Consider the following 19,811-nt stretch of genomic DNA (forward strand, 5'->3'; position numbering starts at 1 on the left):
TCTCCTGCTTTTCCTCGTTCCCTTGGCCAAATGACTGGGGGGATGGGGAAGTGGGAGGGATATTTATAGCCTTTGGTTGGGGTGTCTTTGCCTCCTCCGGGTGGCCAGGTGTTGGTATTCCCAACAGTTATGAATGAAGTCACGGACTCTCCCTGCCAGGAAGGAAAGGAAATTATCTGGTAAGCATACATTTTGTTTTTGACCACTTTCATGTTATTTAGCTCTGAAGATCAAGGATTTTTGAATTTTCAGAACTTGAAATGCACCTTCCTGACTTCACGAGGCTAACCCTGCAAAATGTTGTGCCTGATTGGCTTTAGACACATGAAACCCCAATTTTTTCTTTCATGATTCAGATAGAGCATACAATTTAAAACAACTTTCTAATTTACTCCTATTATCACATTTTATTCTCTAGGTATCTTTTGTTGAAAAGAAGGGACACAAGCTCAGGAGCGTTCACATGTCTGGAGCACTATATGGCAGAAGTTTTGCAAGAATGTTATCCATTTGCAAGAGCGCTAGATGGCAGCACTATTTCCTGCCATGTAGTGCTCTAGACACCTATCTAGGTAGCTCTTTAACACAGAATAACATGAGGATGAATTTTATAATAGAAGTCAATTGGATTTTTTTTTTAAATTTAATGCTCTGTCTGAATCACAAAGGAACATTTTTGGGTTTCATATCCCTTTAACTGATATTATCTGCAAAACAATGTACTTTATATTAACAATATAACAGTGGCTAGCCTTGTTGTCTGCAGACTAGAGACCATGGTACAAATACAAACAGAAAGAGAAGCAGTATGTCAGGAACAGCTCAGTGGCAGAGGGAGCAGCCTCTTTTAGCCCAATTGTGATTTTCACAGAGGAAAATTTCCCTGAAGTTTATCAGTCTGATCCTCAAAAAAAGGTCAGTCCAGCCCCTAAATACCAGGCAATTCTCCTTTAAACAAGGTGAATGACAACACAAGACGATCGTCTTGGCCTCCTTTGGGCCTCGTCAGTGAGGTGCAGCCATATCCCTCTAAGCACATTGGGCAAGGAGTCCACATCTGGTTTCCCCATCATCCTTAGGGAGACTTTCTCTGTGTCATAATACAAACAGAAAGAGAAGCAGTCTGTCAGGAATGAACAACAGCTCAGTGGCTTGTTCTATGGCCCAGTTACCACCTGGGAGCAGCTTTTTTAGCCCATTTGTGTTTTTCACAGAGGAAAATTTCCCTGAAGTTTATCAGTCTGATCCCTCCTAAAAAGGTCAGTCCAGCCCCTAAATACCAGGCTATTCTTCTCTAAACAAGGTGAATGATAGCCCCAGAAAATCATCTTGGCCTCCAGCTCAACGACTTGTTCTATGCCCCGGTTACCACCTGGGAGACACTTTTTTTAGACAAATATTGGCTTATCCAAATAAGGCAAATGGTGGGTGGAGCTTGGTTGCAGAAAAGTAATTGCAGTAAAAAGGATGTTAATATGTTTTAAAAATGTTGACACTTGGCTGATATCTTATTCTATAGCAACACGACAGAAATGTACTGTAATTATAGGGTGTTTATAGTGCCTTTAACTATTATAAACATTATTATAAAGGATACATCTCTGTGATGAAAGCACAGCAGTTAGACAGGACACAGCCAGTGACCAAGCAAGAGGTGTACAGTCAGTTGTAGCCAGTGGGACACACTATATAGATGATGGCTACAAGACTTGATATGTAAGATTAGTAGGATGGTAATAACTAGCTATACTGATGAGTATGCTGATGAGTACCTATAGGGCACAGTATATGGATAATGATTACCAGGACACCTTGAGCAAGTAATAGCTAGCAAGCATAGTTTGAAGGTAATGGCTATTAGAACTCTTAGCAGGTAATAGGTGAAAGGATGCAGTTATCAGGCAAGGACAAAGTTAGGAAATAACAAGGAGCAGAGGATGCTAAAGGGCATTTGACAGAGAGAACAACCAACATCTTGGAGACGCTTAACTGTTCTAATCTTAAAGTGCAATTAAATACAGTAGAATTGCATAGTTAACAAGCGCATATGAAGACAATGCAATAGTACTTACCCTGAAATTTAAATGAGCAGTAGATTTCTGACAAATTTTAAAATTTACTTCAGTTTGAACTTAGAACCTTAGAAACTGTGCCTATTAAAAGATTGCAATCAATTTAAAGGGACAGTCTAGTCACATGATTCATACAGGTCATGCAATTTTAAGCAACTTTCCAATTTACTTTTATCATAAAATGTGCTTTGTTCTCATGATATTTTTTGTTGAAAGCTAAACTTAAGTAGGCTCAAGGCCGCCTCTGATCTCAGTGCATTTTGACAGTTTTTTTTTTGCAGCTAGACAGCGCTAGTTCATGTGTGCCATATAAATAATATTCTGCTTACTCCTGTGGGGTTACCTAGGAGTCATCACTGATTAGCTAAAAAGCATGTCTGTCAAAATAATTGAAATAAGAGGCTGAGTCTTAGATACAAGGCAATCACAGAAGTTTTAAAGGGACAGTCTAGTCAATATTAAACTTTCATGATTCAGATAGGGCATGTCATTTTAAACAACTTTTCAATTTACTTTTTTCATCAAATTTGCTTTGTTTCTTGGTATTCTTAGTTGAAAGCTAAACCTAGGTAGGCTCATATGCTAATTTTTAAGCCCTTGAAGGCCGCCTCTTATCTGATTGCATTTGACTGCTTTTCATAACTAGTGGGCATTAGTTAATGTGTGCCATATAGATAACATTGTGCTCACGCCCGTGGAGTTACTTTTGAGAGGGCAATGATTGACTAAAATGCAAGTCTGTCAAAAGAACTGAAATAAGGGGGCAGTCTGCAGAGGTTTAGATACAAGTTAATCACAGAGGTAAAAAGTATATTAATATAACTGTTGGTTATGCAAAACTGGTAAATGGGTAATAAAAGGATTTTAAACAATAAACATTCTTGAGTAGACTGTCCCTTTAATTGTAATTTTTCTTGTTAGGTGTATCCAGTCCACGGATCATCCATTACTTGTGGGATATTCTCCTTCCCAACAGGAAGTTGCAAGAGGATCACCCACAGCAGAGCTGCTATATAGCTCCTCCCCTAACTGCCATATCTAGTCATTCTCTTGCAAGCTCTCAACATAGCTGGAGGTAGTTAGAGGAAAGTGGTAAAATATAGTTAGTTTTTTCTTCAATCAAAAGTTTATTGTTTTTAAATGGTACCGGAGTGTACTATTTTATCTCAGGCAGCATTTAGAAGAAGAATCTGCCTGCGTTTTTCTATGATCTTAGCAGAAGTAACTAAGATCCACTGCCGTTCTCACATATGTCTGAGGAGTGAGGTAACTTGAGAGGGAGAATGGCGTGCAGGGTATTCTGCAATAAGGTATGTGCAGTTAAGTTTTTCTAGGGATGGAATTTGCTAGAAAATGCTGCTGATACCGGATTAATGTAAGTTAAAGCCTAAATACAGTGATTTAATAGCGACTAGTATCAGGCTTGCTATCAGAGGTATATACTCTGATTAATGTGCAATATAAAACGTTTGCTGGCATGTTTAATCGTTTTTTTATATATGCTTTGGTGATAAAACTTATTGGGGCCTAGTTTTTTTCCACATGGCTGGCTTTATTTTTGCCTAGAAACAGTTTCCTGAGGCTTTCCACTGTTATAGTATAAAAGTTACAGTTGGTGCAGTTAAAATTACAAACTGTGACATTCAGCTTTCCTCAGCAGTCCCCTGCATGCTATAGGACATCTCTGAAGGGCTCAAAAGGCTTCAAAAGTAGGAGCTGTGGCAGTTGTTATGACTGTTTAAAAAACATATTTTTCGTTTTGTTAATCTGTTTTTTGTATTAAGGGGTTAATCATCCATTTACAAGTGGGTGCAATGCTCTGCTAACTTGTTACATACATTGTAAAAATTTAGTTAGTTTAACTGCCTTTTTTCACTGTTATTTCAAATTTTGGCAAAATTTGTTTCTCTTAAAGGCACAGTAACGTTTTTTTATATTGCTTGTTAACTTGATTTAAAGTGTTTTCCAAGCTTGCTAGTCTCATTGCTAGTCTGTATAAACATGTCTGACATAGAGGAAACTCCTTGTTCATTATGTTTAAAAGCCATGGTGGAACCCCATAGGAGAATGTGTACTAAATGTATTGATTTCACTTTAAACAATAAAGATCAGCTGTTATCTTTAAAAGAATTATCACCAGAGGATTCTGACGAGGGGGAAGTTATGCCGACTAACTCTCCCCACGTGTCGGACCCTTTGACTCCCGCTCAAGGGACTCACGCTAAAATGGCGCCAAGTACATCAAAGACGCCCATAGCGATTACTTTGCAGAACATGGCGGCAATCATGGATAATACCCTGTCAGCGGTATTAGCCAGACTGCCTGAATTCAGAGGAAAAGCGTGATAGCTCTGGGGTTAGATGTAATACAGAGCGCGTAGATGTTTTAAGGCCCATGTCTGATACTGCGTCACAATATGCAGAAGCTGAGGAAGAGCTTCAGTCTGTGGGTGACGTCTCTGACTCGGGGAAACCTGATTCAGATATGTCTTTTAAATTTAAGCTTGAGAACCTCCGGGTGTTGCTTGGAGAGGTTTTAGCTGCTCTGAATGACTGTGACACAATTGCAGTGCCAGAGAAATTGTGTAGACTGGATAAATACTACGCGGTGCCGGTGTGTACTGACGTTTTTCCAATACCTAAAAGGTTTACAGAAATTATTACTAAGGAGTGGGACAGACCCGGTGTGCCGTTTTCCCCCCTCCTATTTTTAGAAAAATGTTTCCAATAGACGCCACCACACGGGACTTATGGCAGACGGTCCCTAAGGTGGAGGGAGCAGTTTCTACTTTAGCAAAGCGTACCACTATCCCTGTCGAGGACAGTTGTGCTTTTTCAGATCCAATGGATAAAAAATTAGAAGGTTACCTTAAGAAAATGTTTATTCAACAAGGTTTTATCCTGCAGCCCCTTACATGCATTGCTCCTGTCACTGCTGCTGCGGCGTTCTGGTTTGAGTCTCTGGAAGAGGCCTTTCAGACAGCTACTCCATTGACTGAAATACTTGACAAGCTTAGAACACTTAAGCTAGCTAATTCTTTTGTTTCTGATGCCATTGTTCATTTGACTAAACTAACGGCTAAGAATTTTGGATTCGCCATCCAGGCGCGTAGGGCGCTATGGCTTAAATCTTGGTCAGCTGACGTGACTTCAAAGTCTAAATTACTTAACATTCCCTTCAAGGGGCAGACCCTATTCGGGCCTGGTTTGAGGGAAATTATTGCTGACATTACTGGAGGTAAGGGTCATACCCTTCCTCAGGACAGGGCCAAATCAAGGGCCAAACAGTCTAATTTTCGTGCCTTTTGAAACTTCAAGGCAGATGCAGCATCAACTTCCTCTGCTACAAAACAAGAGGGAACTTTTGCGCAATCCAAGCCGGCCTGAAAATCTAACCAGGCCTGGAGCAAAGGCAAGCAGGCCAGAAAGCCTGCTGCTGCCTCTAAGGCAGCATGAAGGAATGGCCCCCTATCCGGCAACGGATCTAGTGGGGGCAGACTTTCTCTCTTCGCCCAAGCGTGGGCAAGAGATGTTCAGGATCCCTGGGCGTTGGAGATCATATCTCAGGGATATCTTCTGCACTTCAAAGCTTCCCCCCCACAAGGGAGATTTCACCTTTCGAGATTATCTGTAAACCAGATAAAGAAAGAGGCATTCTTAGCTGTGTGCAAGACCTCCTAATAATGGGAGTGATCCTACCTATGATCCAGGAGAGTCAGTACATGACCACAGTGGATTTGAAGGATGCTTACCTTCACATACCGATTCACAAAGATCATCATCGGTTCCTAAAGTTTGCCTTTCTAGACAGGCATTACCAGTTTGTGGCTCTTCCCTTCGGGTTAGCTACAGCCCCAAGAATTTTTACAAAGGTTCTGGGGTCTCTTCTGGCGGTCCTAAGACCACGGGGCATAGCAGTGGCCCCTTATCTAGACGACATCCTGATACAGGCGTCAAACTTCCAAATTGCCAAATCTCATACGGACATAGTGTTGGCATTTCTGAGGTCGCATGGGTGGAAAGTGAACGAGGGAAAGAGTTCTCTATCACCCCTCACAAGGGTTTCCTTCCTAGGAACTCTGATAGATTCTGTAGAAATGAAAATTTACCTGACGGAGTCCAGGTTATCAAAGCTTCTAAATTCCTGCCGTGTTCACTACATTCCGCGCCCTTCGGTGGCTCAGTGAATGGAAGTGATCGGCTTAATGGTAGCGGCGATGGACATAGTGCCATTTGCGCGCCTACATCTCAGACTGCTGCAATTATGCATGCTCAGTCAGTGGAATGGGGATTACACAGATTTGTCCCCTCTGCTAAATCTGGATCAAGAGACCAGAGATTCTCTTCTCTGGTGGCTATCTCGGGTCCATCTGTCCAAAGGTATGACCTTTCGCAGGCCAGATTGGACAATTGTAACAGATGCCAGCCTTCTAGGTTGGGGTGCAGTCTGGAATTCCCTGAAGGCTCAGGGATCGTGGACTCAGGAGGAGAAACTCCTCCCAATAAATATTCTGGAGTTAAGAGCAATATTCAATGCTCTTCTAGCTTGGCCTCAGTTAGCAACCCTGAGGTTCATCAGATTTCAGTCGGACAACATCACGACTGTGGCTTACATCAACCATCAAGGGGGGACCAGGAGCTCCCTAGCAATGTTAGAAGTCTCCAAGATAATTCGCTGGGCAGAGACTCACTTTTGCCATCTATCAGCAATCCATATCCCAGGTGTAGAGAACTGGGAGGCGGATTTCCTAAGTCGTCAGACTTTTCATCCGGGGGAGTGGGAACTCCATCCGGAGGTGTTTGCTCAATTGGTTCATCGTTGGGGCACACCAGAATTGGATCTCATAGCGTCTCGCCAGAACGCCAAGCTTCCTTGTTACGGATCCAGGTCCAGGGACCCAGAAGCGACGCTGATAGATGCTCTAGCAGCACCGTGGTTCTTCAACCTGGCTTATGTGTTTCCACCGTTTCCTCTGCTCCCTCGACTGATTGCCAAAATCAAACAGGAGAGAGCATCGGTGATCTTGATCGCGCCTGCGTGGCCACGCAGGACCTGGTATGCAGACCTGGTGGACATGTCATCCTTTCCACCTTGGCCTCTGCCTCTGAGACAAGACCTTCTACTACAAGGTCCTTTCAATCATCCAAATCTAATTTCTCTGAGACTGACTGCCTGGAGATTGAACGCTTGATTTTATCAAGGCGTGGCTTCTCCGAGTCAGTCATTGATACCTTAATACAGGCACGAAAGCCTGTAACCAGGAAAATCTACCATAAGATATGGCGCAAATATCTTCATTAGTGTGAATCCAAGAATTACTCATGGAGTAAGGTTAGGATTCCTAGGATATTGTCCTTTCTCCAAGAGGGTTTGAATAAAGGATTATCAGCTAGTTCTTTAAAGGGACAGATTTCTGCTCTGTCTATCCTTTTGCACAAGCTTCTGGCAGAGGTTCCAGACGTCCAGGCATTTTGTCAGGCTTTGGTTAGAATTAAGCCTGTGTTGAAACCTGTTGCTCCTCCATGGAGCTTAAACTTGGTTCTTAAGGTTCTTCAAGGAGTTCCGTTTGAACTCCTTCATTCCATTGATATCAAACTTTTATCTTGGAAAGTTCTGTTTTTGATGGCTATTTCCTCGGCGCGTAGAGTCTGAGTTATCAGCTTTACAATGTGATTCTCCTTATCTGATTTTCCATACAGATAAAGTAGTTCTGCGTGCAAAACCTGGGTTTTTGCCTAAGGTAGTTTCCAACAAGAATATCAATCAAGAGATTGTTGTTACATCATTGTGTCCTAATCCTTCTTCAAAGAAGGAACGTCTTTTACATAATTTGGACGTAGTCCGTGCTTTAAAGTTTTACTTACAAGCGACTAAAGATTTTCGTCAAACATCTTCCCTGTTTGTTGTTTACTCTGGACAGAGGAGAGGTCAAAAGGCTTCTCTTTCTTTTTGGCTTCGGAGCGTAATACGCTTAGCCTATGAGACTGCTGGACAGCAGCCCCCTGAAAGGATTACAGCTCATTCTACTAGAGCTGTGGCTTCCACCTGGACCTTTAAAAATGAGGCTTCTGTTGAACAGATTTGCAAAGCGGCGACTTGGTCTTCGCTTCATACCTTTTCAAAATTTTACAAATTTGATACTTTTGCTTCTTCGAAGGCTATTTTTGGGAGAAAGGTTCTACAGGCAGTGGTCCCTTCCGTTTAAGTACCTGCCTTGTCCCTCCCTTCATCCGTGTACTTTAGCTTTGGTATTGGTATCCCACAAGTAATGGATGATCCATGGACTGGATACACCTAACAAGAGAAAACATAATTTATGCTTACCTGATAAATTTATTTCTCTTGTGGTGTATCCAGTCCACGGCCCGCCCTGTCCTTTTAAGGCAGGTCTATATTTTAAACTACAGTCACCACTGCACCCTATGGTTTCTCCTTTCTCGGCTAGTTTCGGTCGAATGACTGGATATGGCAGTTAGGGGAGGAGCTATATAGCAGCTCTGCTGTGGGTGATCCTCTTGCAACTTCCTGTTGGGAAGGAGAATATCCCACAAGTAATGGATGATCCGTGGACTGGATACACCACAAGAGAAATAAATTTATCAGGTAAGCATAAATTATGTTTTTTTTTATTAAAGTCTCTTAAAACTGCATGCTCTATGTGAATCATGAAAGCATTTTGACTAGATTGTCCCTTTATGTAGCAAATGTGTAGTTTCTAGAGAAGCACATGGTTATGTCTTTTTTGTTGTTGTATGTCTATTACATAACACTACGGTTTTCTTTATAATTCCATTTATAAACTTAGATTTGAATTCGTAATTATACGTTTGTGATATATAGGTCTATATTACCTGTTTCTATTTTAAATGTTGCTTTGAAAGAAAGTAAAAATATAAAAAAAATCAATAACTCTCCTCTTGTTTTGTTTCTGAACGACAAAGTATGTCCACATGCAATCCAAAATACATAACATTTTAATTGGTCTATATTTTTATTTTTACAGCAAAAAAATACCTATTCAAACTACGAGTTCCTCTTTCAAGATTTAGGCATCACCACTATAATAAGTGTGACAAGTAAGTGGTACAGGGAATTCGGTTTGTTTTTATTATCTTTTGAATAACAGTTTTCCAAATAACTGTTTGCTACCCTTGAAAGATCTATATTTTATGAAAGGAATGTTCAGCCCTTGAAACTATGATAATTGTATATATGAAGGGTAAACATATATAAAAAATGAAGTCAGTGCTACAATGACATTTCTTATCAGGGTCTATAGATCTCTGTGACTTTAGTTTATCTGATCTCTTTATGGTGAATATTGCACAAGAGGAGAGATTTGGAGACTAATATCACAAGACAAGTTGAAAGGGTACTCTTGTGTAAAAATGCCCTGTTCATTTAGAATATTTTTACTTTTAAACAATGTTGAAGTTGTGTTCCTGTGCCACCCCAGATGAGGCTATAAATGGTGAGCAAAAGCGATGCAGCATACACGTGTTTGCTCCTATCACTGGTCGTAAACTTATTTGGAATTTAACACTATAGTAAAAAAAAAAAGTTAATTTGTTTAAAAATAAAATCTAATGAAGTAGAGAATTTTATTTTACACTAATATTCTTTTTTTCAAAATAATTACAATTTTGTTTTAAATGAAGCATATAGGGATTATAGCGTTTTCATTTATTGATTATGATACATTCAAGTTAGAAGTTTGATTCAGAATGTAACTGTGTCCAAATCTGCAGTTATTGTGCAGTGTTTCATTTATATTTTACATTTGCTGTGAATACTTGTATCAAAATGTTTGTTTTTATAGGGATAATAGAAACCCTAATTATACAATGAAAATAAAAGTAAATTAAAACTTTCAGCATAAAAAAATACAGTAATTTGTAAGTGATTATATTAAAGGACTGCTACAAAGTGGCAAAATAAATATTCTATTCCTCATGTACAAAACAGAAAACCATAATTTGACTGTGTTATCAAAATGTAATTCATATGTAGTGATGTCGCAAACCTAAAATTGAATTCAATAGGCAGGCGAACTTTAAAACCTACAAGGACTCTTTCTGACCACAATAGTGATGGAAAAGTTGTTTCAAGGGTACTAACACCTGGACTGTCGCATGCTGGAGGGGGATCCCTGGCAAAACTCCCATGGAAAATTACATAGTTTATGCAGAGTCTGCTTTTAAGCCATAATGGGCCTAAATCAACTAACATTCCCAAAGTGGCTTTCTCAAAACATCCCGGACAGAAGATAGATTGATAGATAGGATAGATAGATATACATAGATTGATAGTTAGATAGAATCGATAGAAGAGAAATAGATAGATTTGTTAGATATATAATTACCCTATAATTACGATAATAAAGTCTAATAATTAAACATGTGTTCTTGGACCCAACTAGGTTGTGTTAAGTAGTACTGTTCTTCGCACTTTCAGCCCTGTAACTCCCCCTATTGGTGGAGGTCTATATGGCGGTTATGATTACCCTGACAAAGTATAACAACAAAACACGCGGTCTGGGACCCATGGTACACTTGAATCCCTCTTACCCCCCCCCCCCTTTTGTTGGAGCTCTATATGGCCTGCATGATTAGCCTGACAAAGTATAATAATAAAACATCTGGTCTTGGACCCATGGTAATTAGGTTGTGTTTAAGTAGTACTATTCTTATAACTGTAATCCCTGTTACTCCCCCTATCAAGGGAGGTCTATATGGCCTGCATGATTACCCTGACAAAGTATAACATCAAGACACACTGTGTTGGACCCATGGTAACTAGCTTGTGTTAATTAGTACTTTTCTTAGCACTTTAATCCCTGTTCCCCCTCCCCCCCCTATCGGGGGTGTTCTATATGGCCTGCCTGATTACCCTGAAAAAATATAGTATTAAGACATGCGGTCTGGTACCCATTTTAACTAGGTTGTGTTTTAAGTACTACCATTCTTAGCACTTTAATCTCTGTAACTCCCCCTATTTGGTGAGGTCTATACGGCCTGGATGATTACCCATACAAAATATAATAATAAGACATCTGCTCTTGGTCTGCGACCCATGGTAACTATGTTGTGTTAATTAGTAATGTCCTTCGCATTTTAATAGCTGTTACTCATACTCACCCTATCGGTGGAGGTCTATATGGCCTGCATGATTACCCTTACAAAATATAATAACCAAACATATGCTCTGGGACCCATGGTAAGTAGGTTGTGTTAAGTAGTACTGTTCTTTGCAGTTTAATACCTGTTACAACACCAAATGGTGGCAGGTCTATCTGGCCTTCATGATTAGCTGCACCCAAACCCCCAAAAAAGGCGAGTGGTCTTAGACTAACACCCATGGCTCGGTTGTTTCAATTAGTACTATTCTTAGCACTTTCATCCCTGTTATGGGCGGTCTACATGGCCATCATGATTAGCCGAACAAAATACTACAATCCAACCTTTGCTCAGTCTTCATAGGCCCTTCATTGTCTGTATTTTGATAGTACAGTTCTTATTATTTTTATAGCTGATACAACACCGAATGGTGGCAGCTCTATATGGCCTGCATGATTAGCCGCACCCAATACAAAAATAAATCCAAGCAGTCTTGGATTAACACCCATGGCTAACTCTGTTGTTTCAAGTAGTACTGTTCTTAGCACTTTCATCTCATCCTCCCTATTACTTCCAGGACTCTCGGTGGTGGTCTAAATGGCCATCATGATTAGCCTAACCAAATACTACAATCCAACCTTGGCCCTTCATTGGCTGTATTTTGGTAGTACTGTTCTTATTAGTTTAATATTTGATACAACACCGAATGGTGGCAGCTCTATATGGCCTGCATGAATAGCCACTCCCAAAGCCAAAAAAAAGCCAAGCGATCTTGCACTAACACCCATGGCTAACTCTGTTGTTTCAAGTTCTACTATTCTTAGCTCTTTCATCTCATCCCTGTTACTTCCAGGACTCTCAGTGGTGGTGGTCTACATGGCCATCATAATTACCCTCACCAAAATATAACAACAATACTTGCGTGCAGGGAACCATGGTAAGCTTACTTCCTTTCGCAAAATTGAGTATAACAGTTGCAGGCAGAGGTTCTGACCCTGCATTATGGCTGCACCTCTCCCTAAAAGAGGCATGCGCTACAGAGTCTGTGGACATGTATGCAAAGAGCTGGCCTGCCTAAAAAGAGGAGCAAGGCTGTACAGGTTGTTCTCCTTCAGCCGTTTTATACGCTGTCCCACGGCCACGACCCTCAACAACCACAACAGAATGAAACACCACATATGCCATCCTTTTGAACAACAGAGTACAGGTATGGCATTGATTTTAGTTACACGGCGATATTTATTATGAACCGTGAAATTGAAAACAAAATGATGATTGGACACCAAGTACAGTACAGGTCTTTCTCTTTCGGCCTTTTTAGAATAGTGTTCTGGACCCCCAACAAAAACAACAGCAGGAAAGAGGACATATGGCATCCTTTTGAACAATAGATGACAGGTAAGGCATAGATTTTAGAAAGCCAAAGATAATTTTTTTGCAGCTGTGAAATAAAAAAAAACATTGATTGGACACCCAGCACACTTCTTTATCCTTAGGCCTTTTTCCCGGAGCCTCAACTGAAACAACAGCATGAAAGAGGACATATGGCATCCTTGTGAACAATTGATTACAGTTAAGGCATTGATTTTAGAATTCCAGAGATCATTTCTATGACCCGGGAAATAGAAAAAAAACATTGATTGGACACCCAGTACACTTCTTTATCCTTAGGCCTTTTTATAAGAGGGTCCAGGACCCTAAAAAAAAACACCAGCAGGAAAGAGGACGTATGGCATCCTTTTGAACAATAGAGTACAGGTACAGCATTGATTTTACAAACCCAGAGATAATTTTGGTCAAATGTGAAATAGAAAAAAAAATTGAGTGGACACCCAGTACACCTCTTTCTCCTTAGGCCTTTTTATAAGAGGGTCCAGGACCCTCAAACAAAATACCAGCAGGAAAGAGAACATATGGCATCCTTTTGAACAATAGAGTACTGGTACGGCATTGATTTTAGAAACCCACAGAAAATTGTTTGGAAAAGTGAAATAGCCCCAAAAACCATGCTTGGACTCCCACTCCAGGTCGTTCTCCTTCAGCTTTTTTATAAGAGGGTCCAGCACCCTCAACAGAAACAACTGCAGGAAACACCACCACATATGCCATCCTTTTGCACAAGCGAGTACAGGTATGGCATCCATTTTAGAAACCCAGAGTTAATTGAGAGGAACCAGGAACATTTTTCTAAAAATTTGATGGGGCACCCATTACAGGTCGTTCTCCTTCAGCCTTTTTATACCATGGGCCACGACCCGCAACAGGCACAACAGCATGAAACACCACATATGCCACCCTTTTGCACAATAGAGTACAGGTATGGCATAGATGGAACACGGAGATAATTTAGAGCAACCAAGAGACGGATAAAGATGCTTGGTCGGTCCTCCTCCTTCAAATTTGTGGCATTTTGCGTTCAGTTTAATGGTCCACCAGATATGAGTGGTTTGCTAACTTGTACAATTCATAACAGTTTAATCACTAGTGCTATGTGCCTTATTTTTTTTATTTGAGTTTTGTACCCACAGAGCTGCAGCAGAGGCCAGAAAAATTAGGAATGTACAAATGACTGAAAAAAATTGGGTATTGTTGTAGCAACTGCTGTAGCAGCGGCCAGAAAAACATTTATAAAGTGCCCTAAAAGCTTGTGGCTTGAACACTAGTTGTTGGCGGATAAGTCAAGCAAGTCCTCCGGCTTTATAACAAAAAAAAAAGGCCAGTCTGTGTACCAGTTGTAGCCCAAGCCAGCTCATCTCATCATCAGGCCTTTTTTATTCAAATGTATCGCCCAATGTCAGTCCCTTCGGGATCCAGCCCTCATTCATTTTTATAAAAGTGAGATAGTCAAGGCTTTTTTGACCTAGGCGACTTCTCTTTTCAGTGACAAAACCTCCTGCTGCACTGAAAGTCCTTTCGGACAGGACACTTGAAGCTGGGCAGGCCAGAAGTTCCATTGCAAATTGTGATAGTTCAGGCCACAAGTTCAGCCTGCACACCCAGTAGTCAAGGGGTCCATCGCTCCTGAGAATGTCGAGATCCGCAGTTAAAGCTAGGTAGTCTGCTACCTGTCGGTTGAGTCTTTCTCTAAGGCTGGATCCCGAAAGGCTCTGATGGTGCATGGGAGTTAAAAAGGTACGCATGTCCTCCATCAACAAGACGTCAGGAAAGTGTCCGGTCCTTGTCGCTGTGGTCGTGGGAGGAGGAGGAGGATTAATTTCATCTCTTCCCCTGTTACATTCCCTTGGTGCTGTGACATCACCCTTATACGCTGTGTAAAGCATAGTTTTTAATTTATTATGAAAATGCTCCATCCTTTCCGACTTGCGGGAATTTGGTAACATTTCAGGCACTTTATGCTTATATCGGGGGTCGAGGAGCGTCGACACCCAGTACAGGTCGTTCTCCTTCAGCTTTTTTATACGAGGGTCCCTCAACAGGCACGACAGCATGAAAGAACCCATTTGAACAAGGTTGGATGCCAAGCTAATCATGTCCCGTTCCTCCTCCTCCTCACTGATCTCACTGATGGTATCTTCTTCCCCCCCAGCCACGTACAACACCACGGGTAAAAGAGAGGTGACAACAACGAGCACCCTGGGATGCCTGTTGTGCTCGGTCTTCCTCCTCCTCAAAGCCACATTCCTCCTCTGACTCCTCTTCCTCACAATCCTCTTCCTGCGTTGCCGTAGGTCCAGCAAGCGATGCTGATTCGGCTGTTTGTGGGGGTGATGGACACCACAACTCTCCCGCTTCCTCTTCACGCTCATCTACTGCCTGATCCAGCACTCTTCGCAGGGCATGCTCCAGGAAGAAAACAAATGGTATGATGTCGATGATGGTGCCTTCGGTGCGACTGACAAGGTTTGTCACCTCCTCAAAAGGACACATGAGCCTACAGGCATTGCGCATGAGCGTCCAGTAATTTGGGAAAAATATCCCCAGCTCCCCAGAGGCTGGCCTAGCACCCCGGTCATACAAATACTCATTAACAGCTTTTTCTTGTTGGAGCAGGCGGTCAAACATTAGGAGTGTTGAATTCCACCGTGTTGGGCTATCGCAAATCAAGCGCCTCACTGGCAGGTTGTTTCGATGCTGGATATCGGACAAGTGCACCATGGCCGTGTAGGAACGCCTGAAATGGCCACACACCTTCCTGGCCTGCTTCAGGACGTCCTGTAAGCCTGGGTACTTATGGACAAATCGTTGTACAATTAGATTACACACATGTGCCATGCACGGCACATGTGTCAACTTGCCCAATTTCAATGCCGCCACCAAATTACTTCCATTGTCAGAAACAACCTTGCCAATCTCCAGTTGGTGCGGAGTCAGCCACTGATCCACCTGTGCGTTCAGGGCGGTCAGGAGTTCTGGTGCGGTGTGACTCTCCGCTTTCAGGCAAGTCAACCCCAAGACGGCGTGACACTGCCGTACCCGGGATGTAGCATAGTACCTGGGGAGCTGGGGGGTGCCATAGATGTGGAGCAAGACGCAGAAGTTGAAGAGGACTCAGCCGAGGAAGAGGTTATGGAAGAGGATGGAGTAGGAGGAGTAGAGGAGGTAGCAGCAGGCCTGCCTGCAAGTCGTGGCGGTGTCACCAACTCTTCTGCAGAGCCACGCATTCCATGCTTGTCAGAAGTCAGCAGGTTTACCCAATGCGCAGTGTAGGTGATATACCTGCCCTGACCATGCTTTGCAGACCAGCTATCCGTGGTCATATGGACCCTTGCCCCAACACTGTGTGCCAGACTTGTCATAACTTTCTTTCTCACAACAGAGTACAGGTTTGGGATTGCCTTTTGTGAAAAGAAATTTCTGCCAGGTACCTTCCACTGCGGTGTCCCAATAGATACAAATTTTTTGAAAGCGTCAGACTCCACCAGCTTGTATGGTAAAAGTTCAGACAAGCCAGCTGTCAGACGCCGGGCAAGGGGGTGACTTTGAGAAATTGGCTTCTTACGCTCAAACATGTCCTTGACAGATACCTGACTCTGGGCAGATGACCAGGAACTGCTACGTAAGAGAGACTGAGTGGAGGATGGTTAAGAGGGGGCAAGGAGGACAGCACTGGTTGACGTGGCTGAAGATGCTGGAGCAGGAGGAGGAGGGTGGCTTTCACTTTGTGTGCTGCTTCTACTCATGTGTTCTTCCCATCGGCCTTTGTGTTGGGAGACCATGTGCCTTCGCAAAGCAGTTGTACCTAGGTGGCTGTTGGACTTCCCACGACTCAGTTTCTTTTGGCACAGGTTGCAAATGGCATCGCTGTTGTCAGAGGCAGACACACAAAAAAAATGCCACACTGCTGAGATCTGCGATGACTGCATTCTGGTGGTGGCAACAGCATGCGTTGATGGGCGTCGGCGTTCTGTCTGGCTGACCCCTGGTGACGATGCATGCTGTCTGACTGTGCCACTAGCTCCTTGAGACGACCTCCCCATGCTTCCAAATCGTCTCCTCCTCCTCTCTGTCTCCCCATCTGAACTTTCCCCCTCTTCTTCTTCTCTTCTAGCAGGCACCCACGCGACATCCACCGACACATCATCATCATCAACCGCTTCACTTGTATCTCAAACATCAAGAAAGGAAGCAGCAGCGGGTACAACATCATCATCATCACACCGTACCTCCATGTCGGTAATGCTGCCTGACTGAGACTGATCACTATTATCTACATCCTCTGTCAATGATGGTTGCGCATCACTCATTTCTTCAAAATGATGTGTCAATAACTCCTGTGACAGATCAAGTAAAGCGGCTGTGGTGCTAGTGTTGGTGGTGGCGACAGGCGGGGGAGTGTCACTGGTCACTTGAGACCTGCCCAAAGCACAGCTGGACGTAGATGGTGCGTCAAGGTTAGGAGGACTAGCAGCGGAAGCTGAAGAAGATTGGGTGTCCTGTGTTAGCCATTCGACTAGGTTCTCCTCAGAAGTTTTTGCGTCCCCCCTGGCACCCGGCGTCTGAACAATGTGCATATTTGTAGGGTCTAAAGGAATCACAGAACCACGACCACGGAACCTGGGGGTGGCCTGCCTCTGCCTGTCATTTTTTTTAAATGGACACTAACAATACTATTACACCAATTGAGTGGTGGCACTGTGAAAGTGGGCACAGTATATGCTGTGAGACTGACAACAACAAAAAAGACAGATGTTTTAAAAATTACAAATTGTTAATTTTTTTAAATATTACAAGTACTGTGACAACAAATATGATTGTTTGGCACTAGTTGGCAAATGGGCCTGTCTGGCACACATGCTGGGAGAAAGGAAACTGCAATTCAATGGCACTAGGAGACTGAAGAATCACAGTCAAAACAGTTATGATTAACAGAAATTCCAATCCTGTTACAATAAATATGATTGGTGGCACTAATTGGCTAGTTGGGACTGGCACACAGGCAGGAGTAAAATGCAATTCAAGGAGGGCACTAGTAGACTGCAGATTGACAGTCAAAACAGTGATGATTGACAAATTTTGCAATACTGTTAAAATAAATATGATTGCTGGCACTAATTGGATAGTTGGGCCTGGCACACAGGCTGGCAGGCAGTAGAAAAGTGCAATTCAATGGCACGAGCAAACTGAGGATTAAGATCAACAATCAAAATTTGTTTAATTTTAATTAGTAATAACTATACTGTGACAACAATTATGATTGGTGTAAATAGTTGGCAAGATGGCCTGGCACAAAAGGCTGGCAGGCAGGAGGTAGATGCAATTCAAGGTCACTAGGAGACTGATTACTGACAGTCAAAACAGTGATGATTGACAATTTTTGCAATACTGTTAAAAGAAATATGATTGCTAGCAATAATTGGCTAGGTGGGCCTAGCACACAGCAGGCTGCAAGGCAGGAGGAAAGTGCAATTCAATGGCACCAGCAAACTGAGGATTCACAACAACTATTACCAAAAATTTTAATTTTTAATTATTAAGAATACTGTCACAACAAATATGATTGGTGTAAATATTTTTCAAGTAGGCCTGTCACACAGGCTTGGAAGGCAGTAGAAAAGTGCAATTCTAGGGCACGAGCAAACTGAGGATTAAGATCATCAACAATCAAGATTTTTTTAATTTTAATTAGTAACTATACTGTGACAAAAAATTATGATTGGTGTAAATAGTTGGCAAGATGGCCTGGCACAAAAGGCTGGCAGGCAGGAGGTAGATGCAAGTCAAGGACACTAGGAGACTGATTACTGACAGTCAAAACAGTGATGATTGACAATTTTTGCAATACTGATAAAAGAAATATGATTGCTAGCAATAATTGGCTAGGTGGGCCTAGCACACAGCAGGCTGCAAGGCAGGAGGAAAGTGCAATTCAATGGCACCAGCAAACTGAGGATTCACAACAACTATTACCAAAAATTTTAATTTTTAATTATTAAGAATACTGTGACAACAAATATGATTGGTGTAAATATTTTTCAAGTAGGCCTGGCACACAGGCTTGGAAGGCAGTAGAAAAGTATAATTCTAGGGCACGAGCAAACTGAGGATTAAGATCAACAATCAAGAATTTTTTAATTTTAATTAATAACTGTACTGTAACAACAATTATGATTGGTGTAAATAGTTGGCAAGATGGCCTGGCACAAAAGGCTGGCAGGCAGGAGGTAAATGCAATTCAAGGACAATAGGAGACTGATTACTGACAGTCAAAACAGTGATGATTGACAATTTTTGCAATACTGTTACAAGAAATATGATTGCTTGCAACAATTGGCTAGGTGGGCCGGGCACACAGCAGGCTGCAAGGCAGGAGGAAAGTGCAATTCAATGGCACCAGCTAACTGAGGATTCACATCAACTATTACCAAAAATTTTAATTTTTAATTATTAAGAATACTGTCACAACAAATATGATTGGTGTAAATATTTTTCAAGTAGGCCTGGCACACAGGCTTGGAAGGCAGTTGAAAAGTGCAATTCTAGGGCACGAGCAAACTGAGGATTAAGATCAACAATCAAATTTTTTTTAATTTTAATTAGTAACTATACTGTCTGTGACAACAATTATGATTGGTGTAAATAGTTGGCTAGACGGCCTGGCACAAAAGGCTGGCAGTGGCAGGCAGGAGGTAAATGCAATTCAATGGCACTAGGAGACTGAATATTTGCAGTCCAAAAAATTATGATTTTTATTTTTTTATATACTGTTACAAGAATTATGATTGGTGCCACTAATTGGCTAGTTGGGCCTGGCACACAGGCTGGCAGATATGAGTCGTGGATGGTAGGTAGGGCAGCAATTTAAAACAGTATGCTGTGTAAGTGACAAAAACACAGGCCTGATAGAAAATTAAGTTAGATTACACTAGCAAAATATTTTAAAATTTTAGATTTTAATATTAAAATTATGTTAAGAAGTGCAATGCACATATGACTCTATGAGTGGTCGCACTGGCTGGCTGCTAAGTAGGGCAGCAATTAACAACAGTATGCTGTGTAAGTCAGATAGACAGTTAGACACAGGCCTGATAGAAAATACAATTAGATTACACTAGCATAATGATTTAAAGACTTTTTTTTTGGCAATTTAAAGAAAAAGGTTAAGCACATACATATGAGTCGTGGCTGATAGCCTTGGAAGGGCAGCTATTAAAAACAGTAGGC

At 41.9% G+C, this 19,811-nt stretch overlaps 1 protein-coding gene across 2 annotated transcripts in view; it reads left to right on the forward strand.

Annotated features, from left to right (window-relative positions):
• The window catches only part of LOC128656359 (probable cation-transporting ATPase 13A4), a 355,156-nt gene that overhangs the window by 307,946 nt on the left and 27,399 nt on the right, over window positions 1–19,811 (forward strand). For both annotated transcript variants that reach the window (XM_053710219.1, XM_053710218.1), the window contains one exon: window positions 9,077–9,149. In XM_053710219.1, the coding sequence (XP_053566194.1) occupies window positions 9,077–9,149 (73 nt within the window). The remainder of the gene's footprint in view (window positions 1–9,076; window positions 9,150–19,811) is intronic.

The sequence above is a fragment of the Bombina bombina genome, chromosome 4 (genome assembly GCF_027579735.1).
Source record: "Bombina bombina isolate aBomBom1 chromosome 4, aBomBom1.pri, whole genome shotgun sequence".
In the NCBI taxonomy this organism is placed as follows: Eukaryota; Metazoa; Chordata; class Amphibia; order Anura; family Bombinatoridae; genus Bombina; species Bombina bombina.